Below are 27,326 nucleotides of genomic sequence, written 5' to 3'. Positions count from 1 at the left end.
TCCCGAAACACTCTGCAAATTTGTATGTTAAATAAACGAAATATAATGCAGCAAAACTAAAATTCAAAACCCAATTTTTTTTTTTAATTTTTGTGATATTTTTTTTATATTTGTTTTTTTTTTTTTTTTTAGATTTTAAATTTTTTTTGTTTTCGTTCGTTTTGTATTTTTTGTCGTTTCTTTCATTTTGTTCATCCTTTTGTCAGTTGCTTAAGAACTAAAATAACAAACAAAAGCTTAAAAATTCATTTAAAATTACATAGACTTAAGGTTGGACACTAAAAAGTTAGTTTATGCATAAATTACGTTATAAATTAGTTTGTTTTGTTTCAGTTGTTCATTATTTTAAATTGTAGAATTTGGCAATCACATTGGAAAAACACTTAGGCGCTATAAGTTCTTTGTTATCTAGAATTTAAACTGACTTTTAACTTATGTATGGCAGGCCCCCAAATAGGATATATGCATATGAAGAGGGGGCGCTCGGAGTACCTAGCTAGAGCATATCTATCTACGGCTATTGCTTTTACGATGTACACGCAGCAGAGAGAGAGACAGATTGTTGGGAACTTGTCTGTAGTACACTGAACTATTGGCTAAATACAGAAGTGGGCTTAGATACTAGGAACTATTGCTAGCTGGCTGTACATGAAGAGGGAGAGGGCTCTCTCTCTCTATCTTTCCCTCTCCCTCTCTCTTATGTTATATACACTTTTGGCTCAAGTCTGGTTGGGTATGTGCAATACCTGTCCGATCTACGCCGGGGACAGGCTGCTCGCATTATTATTGTCCAGCTGCGAGGTGACCGTGGAGCAGGCGCTGTTGTTGTTGGGGCTGGTCGCCTCGTTGCTGCTGATCGACGCGATGGGCGTCGCTGTAGCAGTGGGCGTGCCGGAGGACTTTCTCGACCGATGCCAGCCAAAGCTCAACGCGGCGCTTAGCTTACTCGGCTTCAGTTGCGGCTCAGCCAGATCATAGTCCTGCCGTCCAATCGAGCTGGCGGGCGTGTGGTGGCTGTAGCCGGAGTCGGAGCCAAAGCTCGAGTCGCCGTAGGGCTGCCTGTAGTCGGAGGCCGCTGTGGGCAGCAGTGTGGAGGCATAGGGCCGCGCCGAACCGGCAGCCACGCCCACGGGCCCCACGCCGGCGCTGTCGTAGTAGTAGTTGGCATTGTACATCGGCTCCGCATACCCGTAGGCCGGCTCGGTGGCCAGCGGCGCGGCGTGAATGCGATGATGCTGATGCTGATGCGCCGGCATCCGCCGATCCAGAAGCCGGGGCTGGGTGCGCGCTCGCATCGTGGCCGCCATGAGGCCATTGGCGCTGTTGGGCGCATACTGCTGCACGCTCGGGTAGCGGATGCGCTCCCGGTAGATGGTCGCCAACGGCGGCGCTGGCGCCTGGCTGAGCTGCGCGTTAATCCGATTGCGGCGCTCCACCTCGTGCTCGAGCGTGTTGTAGAACTGAGGCGCAGTCGAGCGGGCCAAGTAGCCGAGGGACATCATGTTGCTGCGATTGTCGTACAGCGGCGCCAAATCCGCAATGTCCGCCGTGGAGCTGCTGTTGTTCAGCTCGTCCTGCGCGCGCTGCTGCCGACTGCGCTGCGTTCGACGCAGCGGGCCGCCGCTCGCCAGCTCATTGTTGTCGCTGTTGTTGTTGTTGCTGCTGTTGTGGCTGTTGTGGGGGTTGCTGCTGGTGGACGCGCTGGCCGTGGAGGCATCGTGCGCCGTCGACGAGCTCGAGCTGAGCACGCTGTGCCGCTCCTGTGGCGGTGGCGCCACCTGGCTGCCAGTGGCCGCAACTGCTGCGGCAGCACTCGCAACGGCAGCGCTGCTGGTGCTGCTGCCCGCAGCGCGTTCGTGATAAGGCGTGGCCGGGGCAGCGGCGCCCGTTAGCGGCGTGCTGTTTGCCTCCTTGTGAAAGCTGCATTCGCCTGGCAGCGACAGCTCGTCCTCGGCGAAGTCGTCGTCCGAGTGCAGCGGCGGCTCCGACTCCCCATCGGAGTCCACGCGGCCGGGGCCGAGCTCCTCGTAGACGTTGTCATTCGAGCGGTAGGGATCCGGGCCGGGCGAGGAGCTGACGAGGAAGGGCGGTGAGCGCGTCATCGGATAACCGCTGGGATAATGTATGCTCTTGCCCTGCAGCAGCTATAAGAGACAAAGAGTGAGAGAGAGAGAGAGAGACGGAGTTAGTTAGAACTTTCTCTTGGTTTGTGGTAAGCGATTTACGCAAGAAAACACAGCTGGCAAAGCCTCGGGCCAAACTTTAAGACAACGTGAAATGTGCCAGGACCCAGTAGAATCTGGTGACATGCTCGACTGGCGAATACCCTAATCTGGTGACATGCTCGACTGGCGAATACCCTATAGCAAATGGCTGCAGCCTAAAAGTTACTTGAGTAAAGTGAAATGCCAGATGATAATGACCATTTACAGGGTATTTGTAAAGCACTGCGACTCTTACTGTCATTACAGGGTATAGTTTAGATTTTCATATGAGAATTAAACAGCTTAAGAATATGTGCTCAAAAAGGAATACATATACCCTCTACCCCACATAGCAGCTTTACAGGGTATTTGTCAGCATGGTAAGCGTAAAGCGCAAGCACAAGTTGTTGAAATAGCGCAAAGCCGACCAAAGACGAAAGGCAGCAGCGAATACCGCAAGGAATGAATAATAAATATGCAGAGTCAAACGGAACGTGTAAACAGGACCAAACAGGACGAAGTAGGACGACGGCGAAGCTTAAAGCAAATAAAATGCTATGAACATGAAAAGCGTAAAGTTAACGCAGAAAAGGATTCAGTTAAAGGGAATGCAGCCAAAAATGTAAAACATTGATTGAGACGAGACGAGCCGAGCCAAGGATGTGCATCCTGCTAGCGTGGCCTAAAGGAGCTGTTTATCAGACAATAAAATAAACACGCACTTCATATTTAGCACACACACACACACACACTGAAAAAAGTGGACCATAAAGAGGTATCAAGAAATATGATAAGGCGCACAAAAGTGGAGTAAGAGGAAGAAGAGAGCGGAAAGAAGTGTTTCGTCGGGGCGGGGAGAGTCGTAAAAATGGCACAAAAGACGCACGAGAATTAAACCCAGAGGCAAAATAGATAATGCATATGATACACACATACATACATATATGATTTGTGTGCGTGTGTGTGTGTGCGTGAGAGTTCTTTCAGATTTCAAGTGTGAACAGAGCGAGAGAGCAACAGCAATAGAACAATCGATAGCTGCGAATAAAGGCACGAGGAAATCTGGTCTCACTTTACGCAATTTGAACAATTGAATTGAATAATCGTGTGCGCGCATGTGGCTGAGTGACACGCTGACAGTGACATTGCACTATTTTGACAGGAATTGTCGTGATATTGGAGCTGACATCGAATCCTGACAAAAAATATAAATAAAAGAACAGAAAGGAAAAGAAATGAATTGAATAGGGAATCAACAATCAACGTAAACTTCCTGCACGACAATTAAACAGTTTGGCAAATGGACAACATGAACCCGGGTAAGTTGTCGGATCATTTCAATACGAATATCACACGAATTAACGAAATACTAACCTCTGTGTGCGGATGCTGCTGATAGTGCTGAAGATGGTGATGATGATGATGTGGATGCTGGTGCTGGTGCTGGAGATGATGGTGCGCGTGCTGATACTGATGATGCCGCACCACGAGCGGCCGATGGTGGCCAAGGTGCGCATCCGGATCCTCATACAATGCCAGGTGGTGGTGCTGACCGCTGTGCCCACCCCCGCCGCCGCCCAGAGGCAGCGTGCCGTTCAGCGTGCCACGCGTGGCTGTCTTGCAGGGTAGAAGGTTCTGTACCTTTCGCTTGTTTCTGGAAGAAAGTTGAAATTTAATTGATTAATAAATATTATTTTTTAAATTCAAGTCATATTTAAACTAAGCTAAGGCTAAGTTCAAGTAGAGCAAGCATAAGAGAGAGAGAGAGAAAGATCCTTAAGCAGATATAAATGAGTCTGTAACTGAGAGAGAAAGAGGAAAAGCTTAGGCTACATAAATAATAAATGAGACTGTGACCGAGAGAACGAAAGAGAGAGGGCGAGAGAGAAGAAAGAGAAGATAAGATGCGCCTGGTCAAGTCTTAAAGCTTAACTTAAAGCTGGTCATAAATAAATGAAGCAAGCCTTGAGAGCAATGAGAGAGAGAGAGAGAGAGAGTGAGAGAGCAGAAGAGACAAGATATGAGGAGAGGGCAATGATAATGACGATGACGTTGATGACGTTGTTCGCGCTGCGCTTAATAGAGCAATAAGTTTTCGGTCAGCAGCAGAAGCAGGAGCAGCAGCAGTAGCAGCACCTCCAGCAGGAGAAGGAGCAGGCGCAGCAGCAGCAGGAGCTGAAGGCCAAGAGACGAGCCAAGATAAATCGATTTGTAATGGCTGCAAAATGGAAGGCTCTGACATGAACTCAGCTCGCCCAACGGACTGGACGGGAAAAGGGAGTAGGGCGTGGGGCGTGGCTAGCCATGATAAATGCCAATGCGTGGGTCGGGCGGTGCGGGCCAGGTAAACACGAGCGCAAGCAAAACAGCGGCAAATATTTCATTTAGTCCCTGGCAAATAGCCCAAGCAGCTTGATTAATAAAGAATGCGACAAAGGCAAAAGAGAAGCAAAAGCCACTGCAAAAAGTGGGCCACATAAAATTCAATTTAAATAAGCCACAACAGCAGCAGCAGGCAGACAGCGAGCGAGAGGGGGAGAGAGAGAGAGAGAGAGAGAGAGAGGGAAGCAGTTGACAAGGACAAGGAAGGATGTCAAAACAAAGTCGAAGACGTTTTGAGACCGCGTGCCATGAAAATAATGAACATAATTAAGTGTTGCCCATGGCAAAGACAACATCAGCTAACAGCTAACACACACACACACACATACCCACACACACACACAGAGGGAGTGAGAGAGAGACGCACACTCTCAGCAGCCTCCTGGCATATGGCAAACTCTCAGCTGGGAAACGCTCTCAGCATAAGCATAATGAAAAATGTAAAATTAAATTGACGCCACGTAGCATGCCCCAGAGCCAAGTATACAAAATGTATGAGTAGTGAATGGGCAGAGCGGGCAGAGGGGCGTGCTCAGGGGGCGGGCACTGTCTGTCAGCCTTGTAATGTCTTGTAGGTAAACATGTTGCGTTGTCAAACGGAAGTCGCTCGTAAAAACTCGCCTGCACACAAAATAAAAAGCGAAAGCCAACTGTCGTATCAGAGCATTTGATTGTGGGAATACAGAAGAACACACAGACGCACACACGCACACACACATACATATATGTATATGTATATTACAAATTCTAGCCTACTTTAGGGCAACGAGCCGGAGAAAAGGCATAAACGACGAGCGCATACGCTTTGACTAATGCAAAGGGATTCAAAGTATTGATAGGGGAGAGGGAGAGAGAGAGAGAGGAGGGAGATAGAGACCGAGTTTTACTCTTATTTAAACTAAATTTTAAATAACTTGAGGAGTAGCGGAAATAATTATGAATCTATTCAAATGTGCTCAAAGTTCGCTTGCTGCTTATTAATAAAAACGTCAGCTGTAACGGGAAGCCAAAAGCCAGGTTAACGCACATTAGCTCCATGCAGACGCAGAGAGGGTATCTGGCGGGTGTTGAGGTTAAGAGTCGCTGTCGCAGGCTGTGGCAGCCTGTTTGCCTTTTGCTTAGCACATGCGAGTGGAGGACTGTCAGGCTGTCAGGCGGTCGGGCTGTCGGGCTGTCGGGCTGTTGGCTGTCGGCGTGCCTTGTAAAATATACTTTAAAGTAAATTAAATAATGTGGCATGCCGCAAGATGATGCACAAGCCAGAGCAAGCAAAACAAAAGAGCAATGGCTAGGAGGAGCAGAGACTCGACTTGCCTTTGCTTCGACTTATTTCATTTCATTTCACTTACGAGGCGTAAAAATGAAATCAACGCGTGAGAGTTTAAACGCAGCTACGAGTGTGTAAGCATGTCTCTGTGTGTGTGTGTGCGTGTGTGTGTGTGTGCTTTAACCCTTAAGCAACGTCTTTGATTTCTCTGAACATTATGGCCCGGCCATGGCAATGGACGCAGCGTCCCTGGAGTGTCGTACACTTTGGCCAGCGCGTAAAAGAAAGCTCAAAAGAAAAGCCAATGGCTAAATATACATACATACATATCTATGGCATAGATGGGGGTGCTTAGGCAGCTGCCCCATGCGGCATACCTTTGGGGCAAGCGTCAAGGGTTGCCTTTTGGCATAAGCAATTTACAATAAAATGTTGCCAAGCCAACAACAATGCGATTGTACGTGAGGGTGGAACTAAAACAAACCCAAACCCTAACCCAGACCAATTCGAACCGAACCGAACAGAACAGAGCATAAGACTCAAGTTTAGAGGGATTTCGCAGATTGGGCAGTGGGAGAGGGGGGGGCGAGGCGCTTACGACTGCCGTATCTTTTATTTATGAACTACACTCCTGCCGCTCAAGGGTTGCGAGTGTGGTGCGAGTCGAGAGCAACAGCTAGAACAAAAGTCATTCACTTTGATATGCAAATGGCCTCTGACTGGGAGTTGCTGTGGTTTGCATTAACTTTAATTGTCTGCATCCATTACAGCACAAATAGATACATATATATGTATATATATAGCATGAATAGATATCTGGCTGGGGCTTGTCTAGTGCACCGCAATAGCCGCCAGATGAGCCACAAACCGCAGCTTTGCGGTGCAGCATGCAACAGCTGACACCAGGGTTGCCTAGACTTCGAATCGAGCTACATCAGGAATAGGCTATATCAAGTTATAATTGGGCAAACAAATGAATTATCAAAGATTTTCACAAATTAATGCGCTGAAATTGAAGACGAGGCGAAACTCTGTAAAGCAAGTTAAACATGTTCTTAAGGGTCTGCACTTGATGAAAAATTGCCGGGGCAACCCTGCCTAAGTAAGGCCAGGGTTGCCAGGCCTCGCCTTAGCGCCGCGGCGAGGGCACGTGACAGGCAAATGAAATTGCAAGCAGCCAAAATTGATTTTATTTATTTAGCAGAGGCAGTCAACATTAATGGCAACACACACACACACATACATACACATTTGTGGGCCATAACTTTTGCGGAAGACTGTTGCCAGGGTTGCCATCTATTTAATATGCATGAGCGCGAGGGCAAACGGCAGTGCCCTTGACTTTAACATAAAACAGTAAAGGGGGAAAAAAAAAAACAAAGCAAAACAAAAGTGAAAAATACACTGTAAAAAAAAGAAGCAAGTTGAAAGTGCAGCGGAAACGTTTTAATTTCAATTTGGCATTTCATATGCAATTATTTGCATAAAATCGAGCTTATTTATTGAAATGTTATTAACTGGCGACAATGTTAACAATCCGCTCGACAAGCGCTTCAGATTTTTGCCAACTCCTGCCGCCGCCCCTGCAGCTGGCTGCCACACGTGTTGCATGCACGCACATTTCATGCAATTAATAAAGTTCAATGTGCAAACATTTGCAACAACACAAAAAAGTTGGCCAAGAGCCACGGAGTGGGCAGCTCTCTCTGGCGGTTTATTAAAATAATTAAGGTAATTATGAACAGGCGACTCGATGGACTCATAATAAATGCCATTAATGGCACGCAAAAAAAAAAAAAAAAAATCCACATACTAAATGCTTTGGTATTTCAGCTTACAAGCAAAAACAAAAATGGAAGAACAAAATTTAATGTAATTATGAGAGTTTCATGAAAAAATATTTTAAAAATTCCCAAAGCGCAAATATGCATTAAATCTCGGCTGCTGCTGATGAGGCAAATTCGCAAAGTTGGTCAGTTAAACTGAGACTGGACTGATAATGTGATTTAAAGATGTTCAAGAGACTGTTTGAGTACTTGGCTTAAACTCCACTCAAGGATATTTCTAGCACAAAATGTTAGCCAAGTTAGAAAATCTACCAACACCAGATGCAATATTCCAAAAATAAACAATATTTCAGTGTTGCAAATGAATCAGCATCAACGATTTTCCAGCACTCTAATTTCATTTGACTTTTAATTTGCGCACTAAAGAGCAAATTAAATAGTTTATCTCTCGTGCCACGCCCACTAATGTGCCCTAAAATTACGATTTGATTTTGGTATTCACACCCCACAACAACAACAAGGTTGTTTTTTCGGCTTTTATGTGTTGACATTACGATTATTTTATTTCCATTATATGGCAGAGGCAGAAAAAAAAAGAACAAACAAAAAGTAAAATAAATAAAATTAGTTGCTATTTTATTTATAGGTTTTCTATGTCGCTTTGTTGTTGCCACACGCAACACGATAGTCCACACACACACACATACGCATGCATATAAATATACATTTATGTATGTGTATTCACATTCATATTTATATTTATTTGTTGTTGGCGCCCATAAAGGCAAAAATAATGTGCCACATCATAAATGCCACAAAAATGGCGCTAGACTCAAGTTGTTGTTGTTGTTGCTCTACATTTTTTGCCTGCTTTTTTTTTTTTTTTTTTTTTGGACATTCATTCACACACACACACACACACTCACGCACACAGAGGTCGCAACACGCACATGCAGATAGCAAATGGAGCAAGTTTTTGGGGCAACACTTAAAGCAGCAGCTTTTGCCAACTGTATACATAGACAAGTGTGTGTGTGAGTGTGCGTGTGCGTGTGTGTATAATAAAGATACTTCTCGGGCTCTCTGTGTGTTTGTGTGTGTGTGTCCTGGTCATGGCCATAACCTCAGAAATGATGAAGCACAACAGCAACAACAACAGTTTGCTTGCGTTTGCTTAGCTCTGTTTACTTTGCCACGCCCCTGTCGGGGCCGCCCACTTATCCGGCCTGTGCGTTCGTGCGGTCAGCAAACTTTAATGAATATGTATGAAAAGCGCTTGGAGCAACTCATCTGCTCTGCTCAGCAGCCGCAGCTACCCACCGCCTACTCCTACTACTAAGAGGACCATGAATATCCAGCCAAATCGAATGTGCTTGCGGTCCCTTTCTAACATGTTACCTCAACACTTGTTGATGTTAATGCGAAGTAGCAGCAGCAGCAGCTGAGGGGCACAGCTTTAAGAGTTGCTGCATATCACTTGAAGCGCGCTGAGAGGAAATTAAATTTTTAAGAGAAAGCACACACACACACACCCACACATGCGCACATTCATAACTTTCGCTTGGAAGATCGTAAAGCTGGTCTCTCCTCGTATTCATTTCCTCTCGCACTCTTAAGCTCCACATGCCAGTGTAAAGTTCGCACAGTCGTGAAATCAAATAAATGTTTAGCTATAATTCATATACACAGAGCAGATAAAAAACGCAAGAAAAAAGCATCTAAATTTAGTTAACCCATTAAAACGTACAAACACATTCTGTCCCCTCACACGCTCTTCACTCTACCTCTCACACTCGCATTCTCGCTCTCACAACTAATGCTGCTCTATTCTAACCCCCAGATTTCGGGTTGACTCTCTTTGCTGTGCGTGCAAAAATTCCTTGGACTCTGCTCTCACCCGCTCATATGCACTACATATGTAAACTAGAGCCAAGCACCGTTATGTGAGCTGAGTTTTTTTTATATTTTATTTAGAGCTCTCTTTTAGTTTGCCTTTGCTGTGGCTTTTTTTTCGGCTGCGAATTTCATTTGGCCTTTTTTTTTTTTTTAGCTATTTGTTGGTGAAATTGTTTTATTTTCTATTTTATTTCATTTTTTTGCGCTCGGCTTAAAAGTTGATGTAGCTGTGTGCGTGTGTGTGTGTGTGTGTGTGTGGGTGTGCACTTTTCTCACGTGTTTTTTTGCTTTTTGTGTATAAAATTTCAATTTAATTTAGTTTTGGTTTTAAGAGTGCGCCCACTCACACACACACAAACACACACACATGCAAGCACAAGCAAACACACTCATGTAGGTCAGCACTGGAAAGTAGACTACATTAATTTTCGTTTGGCCACCATTGCGTTCGCTTTGCTTGTTTTTGTGACTCTAGCAAATGGGTTTTTACTGTTATAAATGCACATATACAACTGCATAGTTTATATTGTTGAAACGGATTGTACATTTTGCGCATTTCATGCATTTTTCATATAGCGCTAAATTGTTGGGTACCCAACACTTTTATGGCTTATGCATTTTTCTGTTTGCCGTTGTGCAACACTCATTTATAGTTAATTAAGGCTGTGAATATTCTGTGTGGTCCCATGCAGCCAGTTGACCAAGGTGCTCGAAAGCGCGATTAAAGTCGAGCAAAGACCAGAAAAGCTGCCACAGTCCAGAATGACTATGGGTGTATGTGTGTGTGTGTAATTGTAACTGTAATTGGCTTAAATTGAGCCATAGTCAAGCTCGCAGCATGCCCAAGATCATTGCAGCCGAGCATTAGCATTGACACGTACCAGACCTCAGCACATAGCCAAGACAAGAACCCGCGCAACTGCGAAAGAGCAGGCGAGCTGCACTTAATTAGCTAAAGCGCAAGCAATGCATGCTGCTTCGCTCGCACTCTTTGGACTAGCATACAATTGTTTTGTTGTTGTTTTTTCTTGGTTTCTGTGTACTTACTTCCAGACGAAGAGCGAGGAGATGAGCACAATGAGCACCAGCAGCAGTGAAAAAACCGCTATCATCGCTGAGGTGGCCAGTGATTGGCTGCTGTATAAACTGGCATCCAGAATCTGCAAGAGAGGCAAAAAGAGAAGAGCGTGAGTTGAAATTACTTTGCTGTGAGTGAAAAGTAAAAGTAGGAGCAAAAATACCAAAAACAAAAAAAAAAGTTTAAGACAATGCAAATCACGACGCAACTCAAACACAAACCGATTTTGCATGCGAAGAAGAGCAAGCGGAGCAGACGACAGCAACAAAATTTCGGTAAATATGCCTAACGAATAGCAAACAAAAGCCCAAGACGCTGTTAACCTTTTTTTTGATTCGCAAGAATTTTTAAAGATGGCGGAGAGTGGCAGAGGGAGCAGCAACTTTGGGGCAATCAACAAAATTAAGGTCAAAACCTGTGAAAATTGCCCATGCAAAATGAAGATAAAGAGAAAATGGAGGTCAAAAAATCAATTGAGTTTTATTTTCAAAAACTTTCAAATTATGCAGCTTTTGCTGTCAAAGATAAAATGTCAAACAAACTTTACTCTTAATTGTTTTGTGTGATTTCTTTTTGTGGTCGAAAAACTTTTTGAAAAACAACGAAAATCGCATCCACCTGTCATTGGCTCGAACACAAAGGCAAAGATAAAGATAAACAAACACAAGCACAAACACACGCACATAAATCAGTCAAATGCATTGGAAAAATATTTTTTGTTGTGCACAAAGCGAGAGAGAGAGTGAGAGCGAGACAAAAGCTGCGCTCAAATTGAGGTCAAGCTTTGACAGCTGTGCAAATAATTTCGCCTCGGCCAGTGTGTACACAACTGCAACTGACTGTGTGTGCGTGTGTGTGAGTGTGTGTGTGTGTGTGCTTGGATGTGCGTATGTAGGTCGCTTTTCAATACGTAATTGCATTTTTGTGCATACACTAATTTATTAATAAATAGTTTCACATTGATTTATTTGCGCTGACACAGTTTCCTTTGCACCCGGAAGCAGCTTGCCTCTATCTGACCCCCGTGCCCACAGCCTCACCCAGCTCTCTATCTCCCCATTTCTCTCTGGGTGCCAATTAATCATTTAATATGCCACAGCTGAGCGCATACAAAAGTAAGGCAAACAATAACAGACACACACAATCCGCTCCCAATTTCATTCTCATTGCGAGATAAGCTATAAAAATATTGACAGGCATTGCCGCATGGCGAAATTGTTTAAACTATTCAAGAAGGGAAAGGGAAAGGGTAAGGGACGCGGGTAGGGACAGGGGGGCCAACACGGGCAGCTACCACCCAAACCACCATGCCAAACGCTGCGTCTTATCATATCATTTTTGAAGAAATTTGTTTTCATTCCTCGACGAAAATTGTTTTGAAAGCCATTTACAGACAAATCCGAAACTGAGTCAAACAAATAAATAACAATAAATTAAACAATTATGCGAGCTGCGCCACAGCAAGTGTGTGGCACACAAAAGAGGGGAGAGAGAGTCAAAAGTTAAAAAAAAAAAAAAAGACAGAAACGAAAAGAAAGAAAACTCCCAAAGCTCATTGCGCGTAATCAAATTGATTAATGAGCTGCGGCGTGGCACAGTGTTGGAAAGTGTCGAAGCAAGGCGTGTGGGGTGTGGGGAGTGGTCGATGGCGACAATTGCTGTGTGCCACTGCTGACCTGTTGAGTGCGGTACGTTGACAATTAAGTTGCTTGGAGCTGTTCGAAATTGTACAAGGAATATCATAAGATTGAGGTTATGGTATAGATTAGTTATGGAATCGTATTGAAATCAGCTTGGCTGTTATGTGTATCGAATTTCAGCGTGATAACTATATGATTTCCGGAGCTGATATTATCTGATAGCTCTATTTGCCCCTATTTTGATAGCTGCAATAGTTCTCGAATTAGCTTAAAGTTCCTAACTGAATTATATTTCTGAATATCTGGTATGCCATAGAATTGTAAACAATATTTATATCTATACCTCATCATAGCTCTGCCGTTAACTCATATGCCTGGCTTGGTAGCTCCTCTACACTGCACAGCTAGGGTTGGGCTCAACTGGAATCTTAAGATCTCTTATGAGTATGAGATGAAAATAATGAAATTTCTGTTGCTTTATTTTCTTTGGGTCCCTTCACTTACTTTTCCAGCCGCAGGCGTTCATAATCGATAAATCTATGTGAGTGAGTTTCAGCTATTTGTAATGCCCAAACCCAAATGAGCTACATGAGTAGCTGACAGCCCACAGAGAGGGAAAGGGGGCATGGTAAAAGGTAAAAGGCAAACATTGCGACAGTTTGACTGCCGCCGGCTCGCAACAGCCGCGCGTCAGCTGAAAAAGGGGATTAGCCCCGACTACCAGAAAACTGAGATAAAAAAAAATTACTCAAATAGAATTCAGCTTCTGCCCTGATACAAAAAAAAGAAAAAAGAGTTGTTTGCGTCTTATCGATAACAAGCAGCCGCCCTGCTTCGTCTGTTTGCTCAGATAAGCGCATTTTCCAGTAGGAGTTGTTTGATTGAAGGCTTTCCATCCAGTCCAGAGGCGAGGCGGGGCGAATAGGTAGCCGCAGTCATAAATTAATAAGCAGAGCCGTGGGCAAACAGTGCACCCAGATAACGATAACAGTTTGAACGATTTATGCTCCGGCAAATAGCCAAAAAGTAAATAGAAGCTACAAAACGTCGTGCTGCCAACTTGTGCGATAAAGTAATGAAGGCACAAGCTATATAAAAAAAAAAAAAAAAAAAAAAAAAAAAAACACAATAGATATAAATGAATATATATATAAAAACATATATTCATTAGAAATTGTGGCACAAAGCCAACAGCATTTAAAGCAGCCGCTGATTAGCCACTCAACGGCTCTTTGTTATTTTATTTATTTTCCGTTTTTAGCTGAATATTTTGAGTGGGACTCTTGACCTGGCTTTAAAAAGCTGCCACTTTGGGCCAGTCATCGTTTGGTTGGACTACACCTGCGCTGCCCCTCGGCCCTCACATACAGCTTTCCATCGCACGCATTTTCATTTTCCTGATGAAAACACAAAAGTTTGCAACAATGCCCAGCGCTGTGGAAGCCAGCCAAGGCTGGGCGCTTAGTAATGGAGGCTTGCAGCGCACGTGGACGCACGTGCCACTTGCAGGCTCAACTACAACAAAAGCAACAGCAGCAGCAACAGCAAATGCTAAAGCTACAACAAGTTGGCACACTGATAACATGGCAAAAGTTTTCTACATGCGTTGCATGTGTAACGCCTTTTTCAACACTAGCTGCTGCAGTGGCACGGGGCAGGGGCAGCCAACTTCGATTTCATTGCACGTGCATATCGACAGTTCTCACACAGCCACGCCCACCAGCGCCCCCATCGATGTGTGTCTGTGTGTGTGTGTGTGTTGATGTTGGCAACTTGGCGCAGTTTTGTAACCACTTGACAGTGCAATTGTTTGGAAACAACTTGTGATTGAGATGCATTTCCAGTTGTTCTAGCGGCATCTGCCCTCTCTTTTACACCAACTATGTGTCGATCTTATTTCTTTGAGTTCGGTCTGAGGCTGTTTAAAAGTTGTTTTTAAGCTAAAAAGGCGTTAGTTTTCAAATGAGAAATGCGCTGTTAAAGCCTATGTTATCTAAGCTGACTTGAAAAATATTTAAGAACAGCGACTAAAGCAAAGATGAAAAAAATAAATGCTTGCACAGAGTATTTATGTAACATGTATGCAATATTCTCTATTGTATTTATTTGTAAAATTAATCTATTATATTTTTATATTTTTATATAGCACGCAAAACGGAACAGAAATGTTATCAAAATGTTAGAGCTGGGCTACTCAGGAATAAGTACAGCATATTTGCTTACAGCTTTAAAGTATTAATAAAACATAGTTAAATTGTTATGCAAGGCTCAGATGCCTAAACGAAAACTTGTATATATAAATGTTTGTAGATATGTATGTATATGTATTTATGTGAAATGGATTTATAAATGAAATTTTCTTATTGTGAAAAGCCCGCCAGACAATTCTACATTTTGTGTTGTCTGCTCTGTTTCTCTCTCGCTCCGTCTCTGTCTGTGTGTGTGTGTGTGTGTGTGTGTGTGTGTGCTGTGTTGTGCCTGTCTGCAGCTGTGTCTGCTATGTGTCAACTGTAAACAACATCAACAACCTAAGGCCACACCCTAACCTCTGAACCGGGCCCATGCACGCCCTCCCCTCGCCGCCAGCGTCCTCCATCATCATCATCATTATCATCATCAGCAGCTGGAGCGTGCGAACTCCAAAAAGCAGACTACGAAACTATGCAACGTTCTGTAGACAATGGAATGTGCGACTATTTTGTATGGCATTCGCACGACATTTGATATCAATGTCAAGACATTTGCACTACCCAAGCTCCAAGCGCCAAGCGCCAAGCTCCCAAGCTCCCAAGTAGCTAACTCCAAACCATCCTCACTTAACCCTCTTTAACACGCTTTAGCTTTTGCTTATTTAAAGCGATTTCTCAGCTCAAGTTGAAATATTTCTGCCAGCGACCCAGGCAAAAGTGGAAGGCAGCAGTGAAATGAAATAAAAAAGGATTATTCGGCTGCCACGCCCAGCTGCAATCACTGTGAGCTGCTTTTGCTTTTGCTTTTGCTTCTGCTCTGCTTATTTTTTCTGTTGCTTCTGCTGCTTGTCAAGTTGTTCATCTTCTGCTTCTTCCTCTTCTTTTTTTTCTTTTTTTTTTTTTTGACTCTCGCATCGCGCAGCAAATTTAATTTCGTATGTTTGACGCGTCGTCCTCGTATTGCTGCCCCAGCCGAATGCCTTTTGCTACCCCGCTAATGCTATATCGAATCCTTTGCGTGCTGTTGCCACTTTAAAGACTGCAAATACCCTGTATGATGGCTGTCTGCAAGTGGGGGGTATGCTGAGACCAGAATTCCCAAAAAACTTTCCTACATTTACTTCTATGGAGTATCTTAGATTTTGTCATATGGCATAGATTTATAGACTTTCTTTATAAGGTATCTGAATTTCGATATGTGATTTTCGTTTCCTCATTTTATATCATGAATTCAATCTATCCTTAGTACCTTGAAGTCTAATATAATTAAAGAGTTGATAAGTTTAATATTATTTAAGAATCTTTGTAATTTAATATATATTCACTTTGAATTATCTTTAGCTCTACAGGACATTCTCGAGTCTAGATCTATATTATTCTGCTTCTTTGCGTTTGCCAGTTGACAATTACGCTCTACATACATTCACACACACACACCCACACACACAGCCAAATTGGCACAATTCCCGTTAAACTTATCAATTTGATGAGAGAGAATTTCGCACACGCACACACACCCACACCCACGAATGAGATGTTGAGACTTCCGAGCCACGATTTAACCCCTCTCCTCCCCTACATTCCCCCTCGCCCAGCTCCCTGGGCCCTGGCAGTTTTGAACGCTAATCCATTAAATTGATGCTGATGGCAATTGAATTTAAGCTGCTGTCGCACAGATTTCTAACGTATTTCACCTGAATGTCAGTCAGTGGAAGCATGAAATTGCATTTCGATAAACGATAGACGCGGCTATCGATAGACGTGCACGTTAAAGCTGACATTAAGCGCATGTTCGCATCTGATTTGTCAGCATCAATCAGAAGCTACCCACTGTCAAATGGAACGTACTTGGGGAGTCAGAGAGTATCTCAGAGATAGAGAGCGAGAGTGAGAGAGAGGGAGAGAAAGAGAGATAATCCCAAGTGCCCACACACACGCACACGCATAGCGTCTACTTATCTATCTGGCGCTCTGCGGACCACACACATGGAATTTGCTTTTTTATTTATTGAAATTTTTTCGTCTGTTACATAAATGTCCAATATTAAGTGGAAAACACTTGAGTTTTCCGACGTGTTTGGGGCTGCCCCAAAAAGGAACATTTATTTATTTATATATATATATTCTTATATATGTATATATATGGGAAATATGAAGATAGGAGCACACATATCTGTGGGCACGTGAGCCTCATGCGCTTATCAGGGTCTTCGCCCTGCCCGCCTGCCCATCTGAAGTGTTGATGTGGAATTTGATCTTGTGTTTTGTTTTGTTTTGCTTTGCTCTTCTCAGTTTTCCTCTGGTTTTCCCGCCTGTTGCCTAAACAAACAGGCCAGCGATTAGATCAAGTGCCAGGTTACGTTTGCTTAAGTTTCTCCTTCTTCCACTTTTCCCACTCATTTCATTTATTTTTTAATAAAAATAATTTGTAACAATATTTTTTTGTTCTCCCTGTGTTTGGTTCCTTGAAGTTTGCTGCGAGTTTTTCGGGATGGTCGGAAAATTCGTTGCGCCTTGCATGGCCATATGTTGCCACGTTACAACCCCCTGGAACCGCCCTCCGACACCGCCCCTTGGCCAACTACTTGGGTTGTCCTTTTTGTGCTCTGACGCTTAACTTTTCATTGTTATTGTAATTTGTTGGCAGGAGGATTGGGTTGGCCAGCCTCATAATGATGACGTTTTTTCTGCCTGTATATATTTATAAATATATATGTATATGCGTATACATTTTGGCAACAGCTGTTGCTGTGGCAACTGCCAGGACTTCAAGGAGCAAACTGCTTTAAAGTGTTGCCTTGTGGTTGTCTGTGAGCCCAACAAAAAAATGTGTATATATATATATAACATACAAAAGGAAAACCAAGAAAAACGAACCTGAAGGAGGAAGCGTCAACTTGTTTGTCTTCTTTACTTTTAAATGAGTTGCACATTGAAAAGGCTTTAAAATGTGGGAGGAAATGCTCTGTGGCTTGAATTTCATGTGAAACGAAAAATAGGCCACAGCAAAGGCTTGGATGTGGTATGAGACCTATGGAAGCCTTTAATGCCCAGCTGAAGCTAGATGTGGTTGCTATTTAGCAACTCTTAATAGGCGCTTAAAGCTGTTGAACTGTTAGTTAACAGCTGTTAAAATTAGATTTAGTAATTTGAAATAAAGTTAGTATCAAAGTCAATCGCTGCTGAAACTGTTAACAGCTGTTATTAGCGTTACAGCTAGTTAACATTTAAGGCTAAAGATCAGCTATTCATGTACCAAGTAAATCTTATAGAAATAAGTCGAACGCACCAGCATACTGAACCACACTTTATTGCATTTGACAACTGTGGTTTGCTGCTCTCATTGGCATATCTGCATGCCCTCAGAATGTTAATTTGTGTTTAACATTTCGTGCCTCGTTTAGCAACAGATTTTTGATCAGATGCCATAAATCGTGGCAGCCTCGCACAATGCACAACAATCAGTTCAAGTGTCAAACACTCAACTTTTCGCACTTGTGCCATGAATCGCTGCCCCGCCCACAGTTCAACCCACCCGCTTCGAGGCACCGCCGCCACCCCAATTACAGCCAGAAAGGCGCATTGTTATTATTACTATTATTGTAGTTGTTGCTCGTATGCATGCATAATGCAATAATTCAATAAGGCAACATAAATTAGAGACACCTTCAAAGGGGAAAATCTCAACAGCTGTGAGCCCTATGCAGTCCATTAGGGTGGCAACCCTGCTTGCCATATATGTAGCTAGCTATAACCGTAAAGAGCTGAATCGTGTACTCACCGGTATGGCCTGGCAGACGTCGCTCTCCCACTGCTGTTGCGCCAGTTGCTCCTCGTTGCAGTCCTGCGGCACCACAGTGTACTCGGCCAGCGCCGGCGGCCGCGGCGGCGGCGGTATCAGGAACTGTGGCGGGGGGGCTAGCGGCATGCCGGCGCATTCGTCGCAATCGAACATGAAGAGCTCGGCATCCATCATGGAGTCCAACATTTTCCACATTTGTTGCTACTCCTCACTTTTGAAATATGTTTGCTTTTTGGTTTTTGATTTTGGTGAGTGTATTGTGTGTGTGTGTGATAGTGTTTTTGTGTATGTGTGTGTGTGTGTAGTTGAGATCTTGGGCTGCGTGTCAAATGCGCTTCCTGATCGCTGTCATCGCTGGACAGCCCTCAACGGCGGCGGCGCTGCAAGGAAAGAGAGAGAGAGATGAAGGAAATGTAGTCAAGGCTGGTGAATAGCTGGCCAGGACATCAGCTGGCCACAGCTGTCGCTGCATTGTCTATCACAATTATCTGGCCAACGTAGGGCTTGGCACGTCGCGACGCGTCGCTTATGGCCTGCCCTGGCCTGGTCTGATCCTGGACACACTTCCATTGGCACATGCAAAAAGTCCAAATATGCATGCATACATACATATATATAGACTGTGAGGATATTCTCGACTCGTTCCATTCACACCCCTAAGCGAATGCAACGCTCCTAATGTGTCCTCTATGCGGAACCCACCCCGAGTCTCTCTAGCCACGGGGCTGTTAATTTTTATTGATTTTGTTTAATGCGTTTCTATTTTTTACTTATTTATTTTTATTTGCTTTGGCTTTATGCTATCAATGTTGCTGCTGTTGTTGTTGTTGTTGTGCGTGTGTCCTGTTTTTAGCCCGTTCCATTTTTATTGCCCTACAGTTGGCTATATATACATTTTCCTTTTCTGTTTTTCTTTTTTTAATCCTGTAGCTAAATCTGTCGACTCATTGGCAATTGTTTTAACCCCTCTGCTCGTTCCTCTTTTTTTTATGATTATTATTATCCTTTTTCCTGCGGTTCTGTTGTTATTCTTCACACATATGCTGACAAAATAATTGAGAATTGCGTACAGTTTGATGAGTGCATTCACAGCTCATGCACAGATCGAATTTCATCGATTGTTTTCACTGCCAGTAATCGATAATTGAGAGATATCTTAAAGTATAGATTGGATAACAGATTAACTGTTAATTTCTAATATATTAAGATTAGTTGATCCCTGGCATTATGATAGTTAGATGGGATAATATGTATTATGCTCATTACCGATATATTTCATATTATGTTTACGCCTATTTAGCAGTTTCGATTTATCGATAAATGATTACATTTAACTGCAATCGATAACTTCTTGCTAAATAACGTTATCATTAACATAAATATTGACTATTTCAATTCCTTGCTCTACTATAAGCCACTTGCTGGTAGTCTTATCGATTGTCTGGCTACTATCGATAGCTGCCAGCGGCTGGATGCCGTTAAACTTGACAGTCGCATTCAAAATTGGTTCCATCAATGCAAAAATGCCAAAAGCCAAATCTCGCCTTGCCACAGTCCATGTGGATTACGTTGCGGCTTAAGCTCTCGACTGTCTGCCAGCTACTTGACAGCCGGGAAAACTCAAGAGCTCAAGAGTCCATGTGGCTGTTGCGGCTGCTGCGTGGGGTAAGGCCAAGGCACATAGACGCAGCCAGAGCGGCAGCGGGGCGGAGGATGCAAGGAAGGCAACATATGTTGCCAGTTGGGCCATTTAATTAGCTGCACAGTGAGCTGACAGTTGTCAGAGAGTGCGGCGCTGGCTGAAGAGCAAGAGAGAGAGAGAGCAGTCGAGAGAGAGCGAGCAAGCGAGAAGGTAGGCAGCCAGGCAGGCAGGAAGGCAGGCCAAGCCAACTGATAAGATCTCAAGAGAGAGAGAGAAAAAAAAAACTACAATTGCTGCTGTTGTTGTTGCTGTTGTCTTGCAATCAAATGTAAGCCGCTGTTGACATTGGAGATTAAAAGATATTAAAAACGAAGACGACGAAGCGAATCTGACACACAATGTTGCACTGGACAAAAGAAGAAGAAGAAGATTCCAACTTGAACTCGAAATAATACAATGACAGACGGTTAGACAGACAGACCCAAACCCGACAAACTGACAAGAGAGAGAGCTAGAGAGCGGGAGAGCAAGAGAGGCACACACAACATGTCAAAGATGAAATGTTGTAAAGAAAATTGAATTGAATTGAATGGAATTGCAATTGAAACGAAGTCAAACTAATAAATAACAAAAATAAAATCGAAAAAAAAATATATATAAATAAATATAAAAAACAGATTTGTGAGCGACTGACAAATGCTCTGTAAAATAATAACTCAGTTATAAGAGAATAAACATACTTTTAATTAAGAGATGAACTTAAAGAGTTTGTAAAATTCGTGACTTTAGGCTATAGAGCAGAGATCGCTGGGCTGCTTCAAGCTTGACATTTCTTATCAATTATACCTGATTCAGCCGACCCTACCCTGCCCCAATGCAACGCTAATGCAATCTTGAGTTTCTACAGCAAACTGCAAGCAAAGGCTCGCGCTTAACTCAATACCTAAATCTCAACTTTAAGCTTTAGTTTATTGTTTTTTTTTTTTTTTCTTCCCCTTTATTTTGGAAATCGATTGAATTGTCTCGCAGCTCGACGCTGAGAGACAGACAAAGACAGCGAGAGACTCTGTCTGCTGATTAGCTTTTGAAAGCGGCCCATTAAAAGCGCTGCTGCAAACCCCAAGAGCTGCAAAATAATGAAATAAATCGTGTTGAAGTTGGCAACAAAAAAGACAAAAAAAAAAAAAAAAAAAAAAAACATAAACGAGAGCAAAGGAAAAGGAAAAGGAGCTGATGCTGAAGCTGAAGCTGAAGCCGTTGCAGGCGAGACAACGAAATCGATTTGTTTTCAGATTAAGTCTGGGACGCATTCAAAGGTTCTCCTGGGACGGACTGGCCGTCCGTCGAAGCGTGAAACGGAAACGTTTTGGACGACGCGGCAAGGAAGCAGAAATGGAAATCAGAATCCTGTCGAGGTGAGTAGTCGAGTCAGTCGGGCAATTAGCAGCAGGAGCAGGAGGCGAAACAGCCGAAGCAGCCGAAGGAAGCGAAGGATAAGTAGAAGACGCAGACATTCTGATAAGAGCAAATCAAAGTGAAATGCTAGCAATTAGATAATTGGCTTAAAGTCGGTCTTGAGATACATTTTGGGAAACTACTTGAAGACAGCTGCACGCACAGCTTGTTATGATAACGCCGCGCAGGGCACTCGAGGAAAATGATTGGGAAAATCAAAAACATTTTCCTTGCTTAGAGCATCGCAATTAAACTTGGCCAACCCCTTTCTTGCCCAATTAAAGTATATCTCAATGGAACTAGTTCTGAAACCCACTTACTCCCCACTTACTTTCTCAGCACTTTCACCCAAGGCTGATTTATGTCGCTTATGTAACTACTTGAGAGACAAAGAGACAAAAAGACAAACAGACAAAAACAACAGCTGCCTGAGACTGAAAGCATAATTGAATTGTGCCCAACATGAATTTCGATTGGAAATTGTCTGAGGCAATATCGAAATTAGCTGGACAATTGTCCGGGGTGGTTGTAGTTGGTTTTCCAGCCTTAGTTTTTCCTCTGCTGTCTATTTTTTGCCACGCATTTAAATGACTCAATCGTTGCCATTGAAAAGCCAAACCACGTTTCGGGTCACTCCAACCGAAGCAGAGACTCGAGCGCAGGTAACCGAAAGCGAAACACATTTATTAGCTACAATGATAAATGTTCTTTCCAAGGATCGACAGTTCTGACTGCCTCTACCTCTCTCTCTCTTGCTCTGGCACCGTCGCGACAGTCTGAACGTGTAATTTTAATTCGTTTTGGGCATAGGTAAGCGATATGGGTGCCACTCAGGTAAAAAACCGAAAAGATAGAAAAAGAAAAACCCAAACTGCATTCGGCATTGAAAATTGAGACATTTAATGTAGTTAGTAGTTCGTTTGTCCCTTGGTCTCTGGTCTTCGGTCTCTGGGCTCGATAAGTGTTATGGGCTCTGCGGGATAACAATTTTCCAATATGTGGAACAAATGTAACTAGCCTCGTCTAGCAAACGCACGAAATACGAGAATATAGTGCAAATTGCTAAAGGACAGGGCAAAAGGCAGCAGAGACCAGCAAAGAGCGAGATCGAATACTATAGCATGATTAGAACATAATGGGCATAGTTTATAGTATGCCGATAATTTTATATGATTAATTACGGAACAGCTGTAAACTACTAAAGTAGATTATAGTAAATAGAAATGCGGATTATAATGTTGTATAATATTATTAAAATACCATACAATATAAACTGTATAGATTATATTTATTATAAACTACTTGAGTAGTTTTATTCGCTTACATATTTTTAGTTTATTTATTAGAAGATAGGTAAGCAAAGAAAATGTTTATTTATCTTTAGCAATATTTATTTTAATGCATTTTATCACTAATGCTTACTACATTCCATTCAAAGTTTGATGCAAACATTAACTAAGTTTTAGTCAAAAACTTATCTAATCTTGTGCAGCAGCTTTAATGCTAAACTAAAACAAAAAACTTCTTTGTTTCGGAGTCGCGCTGTATTAAATGAGAAGTGGAACTTTAAAATAAGTTTAGAGCTCCTAACTTATCTATTTTTTAGTTTAAGCTTCCACCAGCTTTGGATTTATTAAGCACTTGCGCCCAAAGCAAGCAACAAATTACCAAAAAAAAAAAAAAATAAATAAATAAATAAAAAAAAAAATACAAATCTAGGCTAAAATATGCGTTAGCCCCAAACCATAAGCAGAAAAAATAAAATAAAATAAGGACCTACAGCAACTTGTGCCTTAGTTTACATATCATTTATTATTTGTTGTGCTTGTCCAGTCTCGGTCGAGGTGTTTGTGGGGAGCATGAGGGGAGGGGGAGCACACAACTAACATTGCTGCGCCCCTACGGCTGCCTCTGCCTCGGCTGCTGCCTCTGCTGCTGCCCCTGCGGCCACATTACGCTAAACTTTTAAATAAAGCAGCGCGCCTCGTTGACGCAGCCAGACAAGTTGAAGGAGACGGTAGCAGCGGTAGAGGAAGGGGCAGGGGCAAGGGCAGAGGCAGCGGCAGAGCAGTTGACGGGCATGTCACATCAATGTCACTCAGCATTAAGAGCAAAAGTGCGTAAAAGAGAGAAAGAGAGAGGTGGGGAGGAAGAGATGGAAAGCGGGCAGGGGAATTACAGTAAGCATGTCCTGAGACGGCTGCGATAAAGTTTGTTTTCTTTGCGCTCGCTTCTCACTTTGTCTTCCCCTCTTGCCCTCCCTCCCTCTATCACTCTCTTGCTCTCTGGGCAGCTGAGCACGAAAAAACGTCGGCATTTACCTACCACTGCAGTGGCTCCTTCGCACCGTCCCCCCTCTCGCCCTGTTACTCCTCGCTTGCCCCTTGGCAGTCGTGTAAGTCCTGCCTTTTTTCACGGCTTTCGCTTTTTGCGTTGCGAGAAAATTACAAGCGCATAACAAATATTTTGTTTTCAGATTTTTTCCTTCAGTTTTTTGTTGTTTTTTTTTCTGTTTTTTCTTTTTTCATTTTCATTTTCCGCATGCCTCAAAATTTACTGTAACAATTTTCGCGTACGTTTTGTTTGTACATTTTTGTTTCGCTCTGACTTCATCTTTTTGAGTTCCTGTTTTCCTCAGCGATTTCTTTTCGTTTGGCCTATTTGCATAAGGTGCTTAGAGTTTTGTTGTGTGTTTTGTTTCTAAGCCGCTTAGCATATGGCAACACCGCGCACTGAATGAGCTTTGGGGCGCAGCTGCAGCGACGAATCATTCCGCTCACGGCTATAATTCACAATTGGTTCTGACGTTGTCAACTATCGGTTGCTCATTCATACGATGTCTGCACTGAGCGATCAATTCCCACGCAAACTGACTTTAATAAAGCCATTACGAGTCACAAGTTATGTCAACTCTTTCCACGCACAAGTTACCTTTGCTTCATTGTTTTTGTATTTGCTTTTTTTTTTTTTTTTTTTTAAAATATATTTCAGTTGAAACAACGCGCTGGGCATACTAATTAGGCAGGGAGCGGGAGAGCGGCTCAAACAAATAAATTTGAAAACAAACAGCAAACGGAAATCCTGTGAGCCTTTTGCCTCGGCAACAGCCCAACAAAAAAGAAGAAGAAGAAGCAGGGCAGGGTAAAGGTAGAGCTAGAGGTAAAGGTAAAGGTAAACATGTGTAGCACTTAAATTTCAATTTGGGGAACATACGCCAAATGCGCTTTCCAGCACTGAGATTTTGCACTTGCCAACACTCTTTGCCTCTTCCGCCTCACTCCTTTTGCCCAGATATATATGTATTCATATATAAGTTCATACATATATATTTATTGCATAGGCTCGCGATTGAGTTATTATTTATTTGCAACGAGGCGCGCTTAACAGCTCATTTAGCGCTTGTATCTGCCAGATACGCGCCTGTGTGTGCGAGCGTGTGTATCTGCCAGATACATTGCCCACTTGCCTGCCGCGCATCGTCATAAATTTGGATTTTGGCACTGGCAATTTATGAGTTATGCGCCTTGGCTTATTTACCCAAAGGATTAACAGACGACGACGACGATAAAGACAGCGAGCGGGATGGGGTGGGGGGAGAGGGGAGGGGACAGAAGAAGTCAAGCAATAACTGAAAAATAATGAACTTGCCGCCAAATGTGGCAAGAGCACTTGTTGCGCCCTTTCGCCCTTTCTGCTAATAATTTCAACAAATTTACGTAAAACAAAAACTGTTGACACTTTACCTAGAGTCAGAGTCAGAGTCAGAGCCAAACAGCTCGCTGGGCTAGTTAAACAAAGGTGTGTGTTTGTTGTCTCCCTCTCTCTGTATGTGTGTGTGTGTGTGTTTGTGTGCGTTGCTCAACCTTATAGATGACATAAGTGCTATGCTGTATGCTTAACTTCTTTGCTCTTCTTCATTTTTCTACACTTTTTTCTATTTGGTTATAATTAAAGCTTTTGTCGGCTCGTTTGTTGTTGTTGTTCTATCTTCTTCTCTATTCTAGAAGTGATTTGTTTGCTTTTCAGCTTGTGGTTTTTTTTCTGTTCTTTCCTTCTTCTTTTCACAAAATTAAAACAAGACGTTGGCCTTAGGCAAATGCAGTTTCTCTGTGTTAATCTCAACGAATAACTGTAAAACACACTTCAAATAACTTTGAGCACTTTATCGAATGCTTTTACAATTGCTTTTACAATTGCTTTTAAACACTGTTTTCTTATTGATAACTAAATAAACAGCATTAAATGCCATAGCTTAAAGCAGTTGTTAAGATTTCTTTGTGAAATTATTCTACATTTTTTTCACAATTTATCTTTTTATATTTTTGTATATATCAATTTTCCTATTATTATTTTTTCAACATTTTTTTTACAATTTATCTTTTTATATTTTTATATATACAATACATTTTCATATTATGTATTTTATTTATTTATTTATTTATTTTTTTTTTCATTCTAGCATTATTATTTATTGTTTTTCTACATTTATAAATAGATTGAATTAACTTCTGCAATATTTTCCATATCTATTTCACTTTGCTTATAGCGCATTTCCTGTATCGACACATAAAGAAAATGTGAAAATTTACAAGAAACTTATAGCATTATGGCCATAAACTCTATAAGTGATTGTGGACTATGCGTACCAGAATTGAGAATTCACATTTTAATCTCTTTCATATTTTTCTTTATATTTCTCTCAGAGTGTTTTCCAACATTTTTTCATTATATTTTCTCTGCTGTAACCTAACGAATAATACTAAAATACCACTCTATCAATATTTTTGAATATGTCACACACTCAATGCTCGCTCTATAGTTCCCTTGAGCTTAGCTGCTGTTGCATTGATAATAGGATTGATCTATAATCTGTTATCGATAAGCAGTTAGTAATTGCTTTACAGTTAAGCACATAAATATGGAATCAGAGGGAGTGCGAGAGAGAGCGGGAGTGGGAGAGAGGAGCGGCTAAAGCTTAAGCGTTAATCTGTCGCTGCGACTTCTGCTGCTGCTGCTTCTGCTGCTGCTGCTTTGGCTGCAGCTGATAAGCTTTTTGGCTCGACCCACTCATGAAGCTGCATCCGTTCGCATTTGCCTCTCGCCCACCGCTGTGTTTGGCTTTCTTTGGCGCTCTAATCCGCAGCTGGAAGCTCTAACTGTATTTCCAGCTGCTCGCACTTGTTTTCCACCATTTTCGTTTGTGTTTCAGGAGCCGTGCAGCATTTTATTCCACGCGCTGTTTGGCCAACTTACCCGCTGTTTTTTACTGCCCGCCGATAGGAGAAACTTAAAAGTTTCGCAGAAGCGGCTGTTGGCTGCTGTTTGTTGTTTTGGGTGTTGTTTATATCAAAGTTAGATCCAATTGCTTGAAATATTTGTTCGCACTGAATGCTTGCTGGTTTTTATTTGAATTTCAATTTGTTGATAAGCAGACACAGCCCTTGGCGTTGCTCTTTGATTTCTTGCACTTGTTTGTGTTGATTTTGCAATTATTTCACTTCGCACTCTTCACAAATTTCCCATTCACATTTTCCGCACGGTTCAGTCTTTTGCGTTCGAGTTCAAGTTTCGTATTCGTTCAATTCGTTTTGATTTCTCACAATAAACACGCGAGGCGCACACGTCCGTTGGCGGCGACTGCGAGTCAAAAACTGAAATTGAAATTCAAAACGAGAGCCGAGCAGCAGCAACGGCAGGAGCAGCAGCAGTCGCTGTCGCAGCGGTAGAGTCGGCAACAGTCGGCCACAGCAGCAGCATCGAATGTTGCACAGCCACACACGCACAAGCATGTACGAGGGTAGTCTCGCTTGCATGTTTTAACACGCTCGCAACATTTGCTTGCTTGTGTTCATTTCACAGAGAAATGAACGCCACCTACGCTCGCTCTCTCTGGCTCTTTCGCTCTCTCAGTCATTGGCTTGGCAATATTTGTAATTGAACAGTTGAATTTGAGCGCTGCTTGTCGCATGTTTTGTTTTTGTTGC

At 42.7% G+C, this 27,326-nt stretch overlaps 1 protein-coding gene across 1 annotated transcript; it reads right to left on the bottom strand.

Moving 5' to 3' along the window:
- Positions 1-296: 296 nt before the first annotated feature.
- LOC6574262 (pneumococcal serine-rich repeat protein) lies at positions 297-27,008 on the bottom strand. Its single transcript, XM_002000281.4, has 5 exons — positions 26,596-27,008; positions 18,225-18,625; positions 10,584-10,696; positions 3,579-3,858; positions 297-2,144 (listed from the first exon to the last, which is right to left on the bottom strand). Exons 2-5 carry the CDS (start codon positions 18,438-18,440, stop codon positions 756-758), a joined length of 1,998 nt encoding a protein of 665 aa, XP_002000317.2. The 5' UTR covers positions 18,441-18,625; positions 26,596-27,008; the 3' UTR covers positions 297-755.
- Positions 27,009-27,326: the final 318 nt, after the last annotated feature.

This window comes from Drosophila mojavensis, unplaced genomic scaffold (genome assembly GCF_018153725.1).
Source record: "Drosophila mojavensis isolate 15081-1352.22 unplaced genomic scaffold, ASM1815372v1 contig_277, whole genome shotgun sequence".
In the NCBI taxonomy this organism is placed as follows: Eukaryota; Metazoa; Arthropoda; class Insecta; order Diptera; family Drosophilidae; genus Drosophila; species Drosophila mojavensis.
Note: the sequence above shows the minus strand (reverse complement) of the source record. Positions and strands in the feature narration are given on the sequence as shown.

What these genes read in the sequence shown, in the direction of transcription:
- LOC6574262 (XM_002000281.4), bottom strand. Translation starts at nt 18,440, where the DNA reads ATGTGGAAAATGTTGGACTCCATGATGGATGCCGAGCTCTTCATGTTC. An exon ending in ACGTCTGCCAGGCCATACCG is followed by an intron (nt 10,697 to 18,224) that starts GTGAGTACACGA and finishes CCTCTCTTGCAG; the next exon opens with ATTCTGGATGCCAGTTTATA. An exon ending in AGCAGCATCCGCACACAGAG is followed by an intron (nt 2,145 to 3,578) that starts GTTAGTATTTCG and finishes TGTCTCTTATAG; the next exon opens with CTGCTGCAGGGCAAGAGCAT.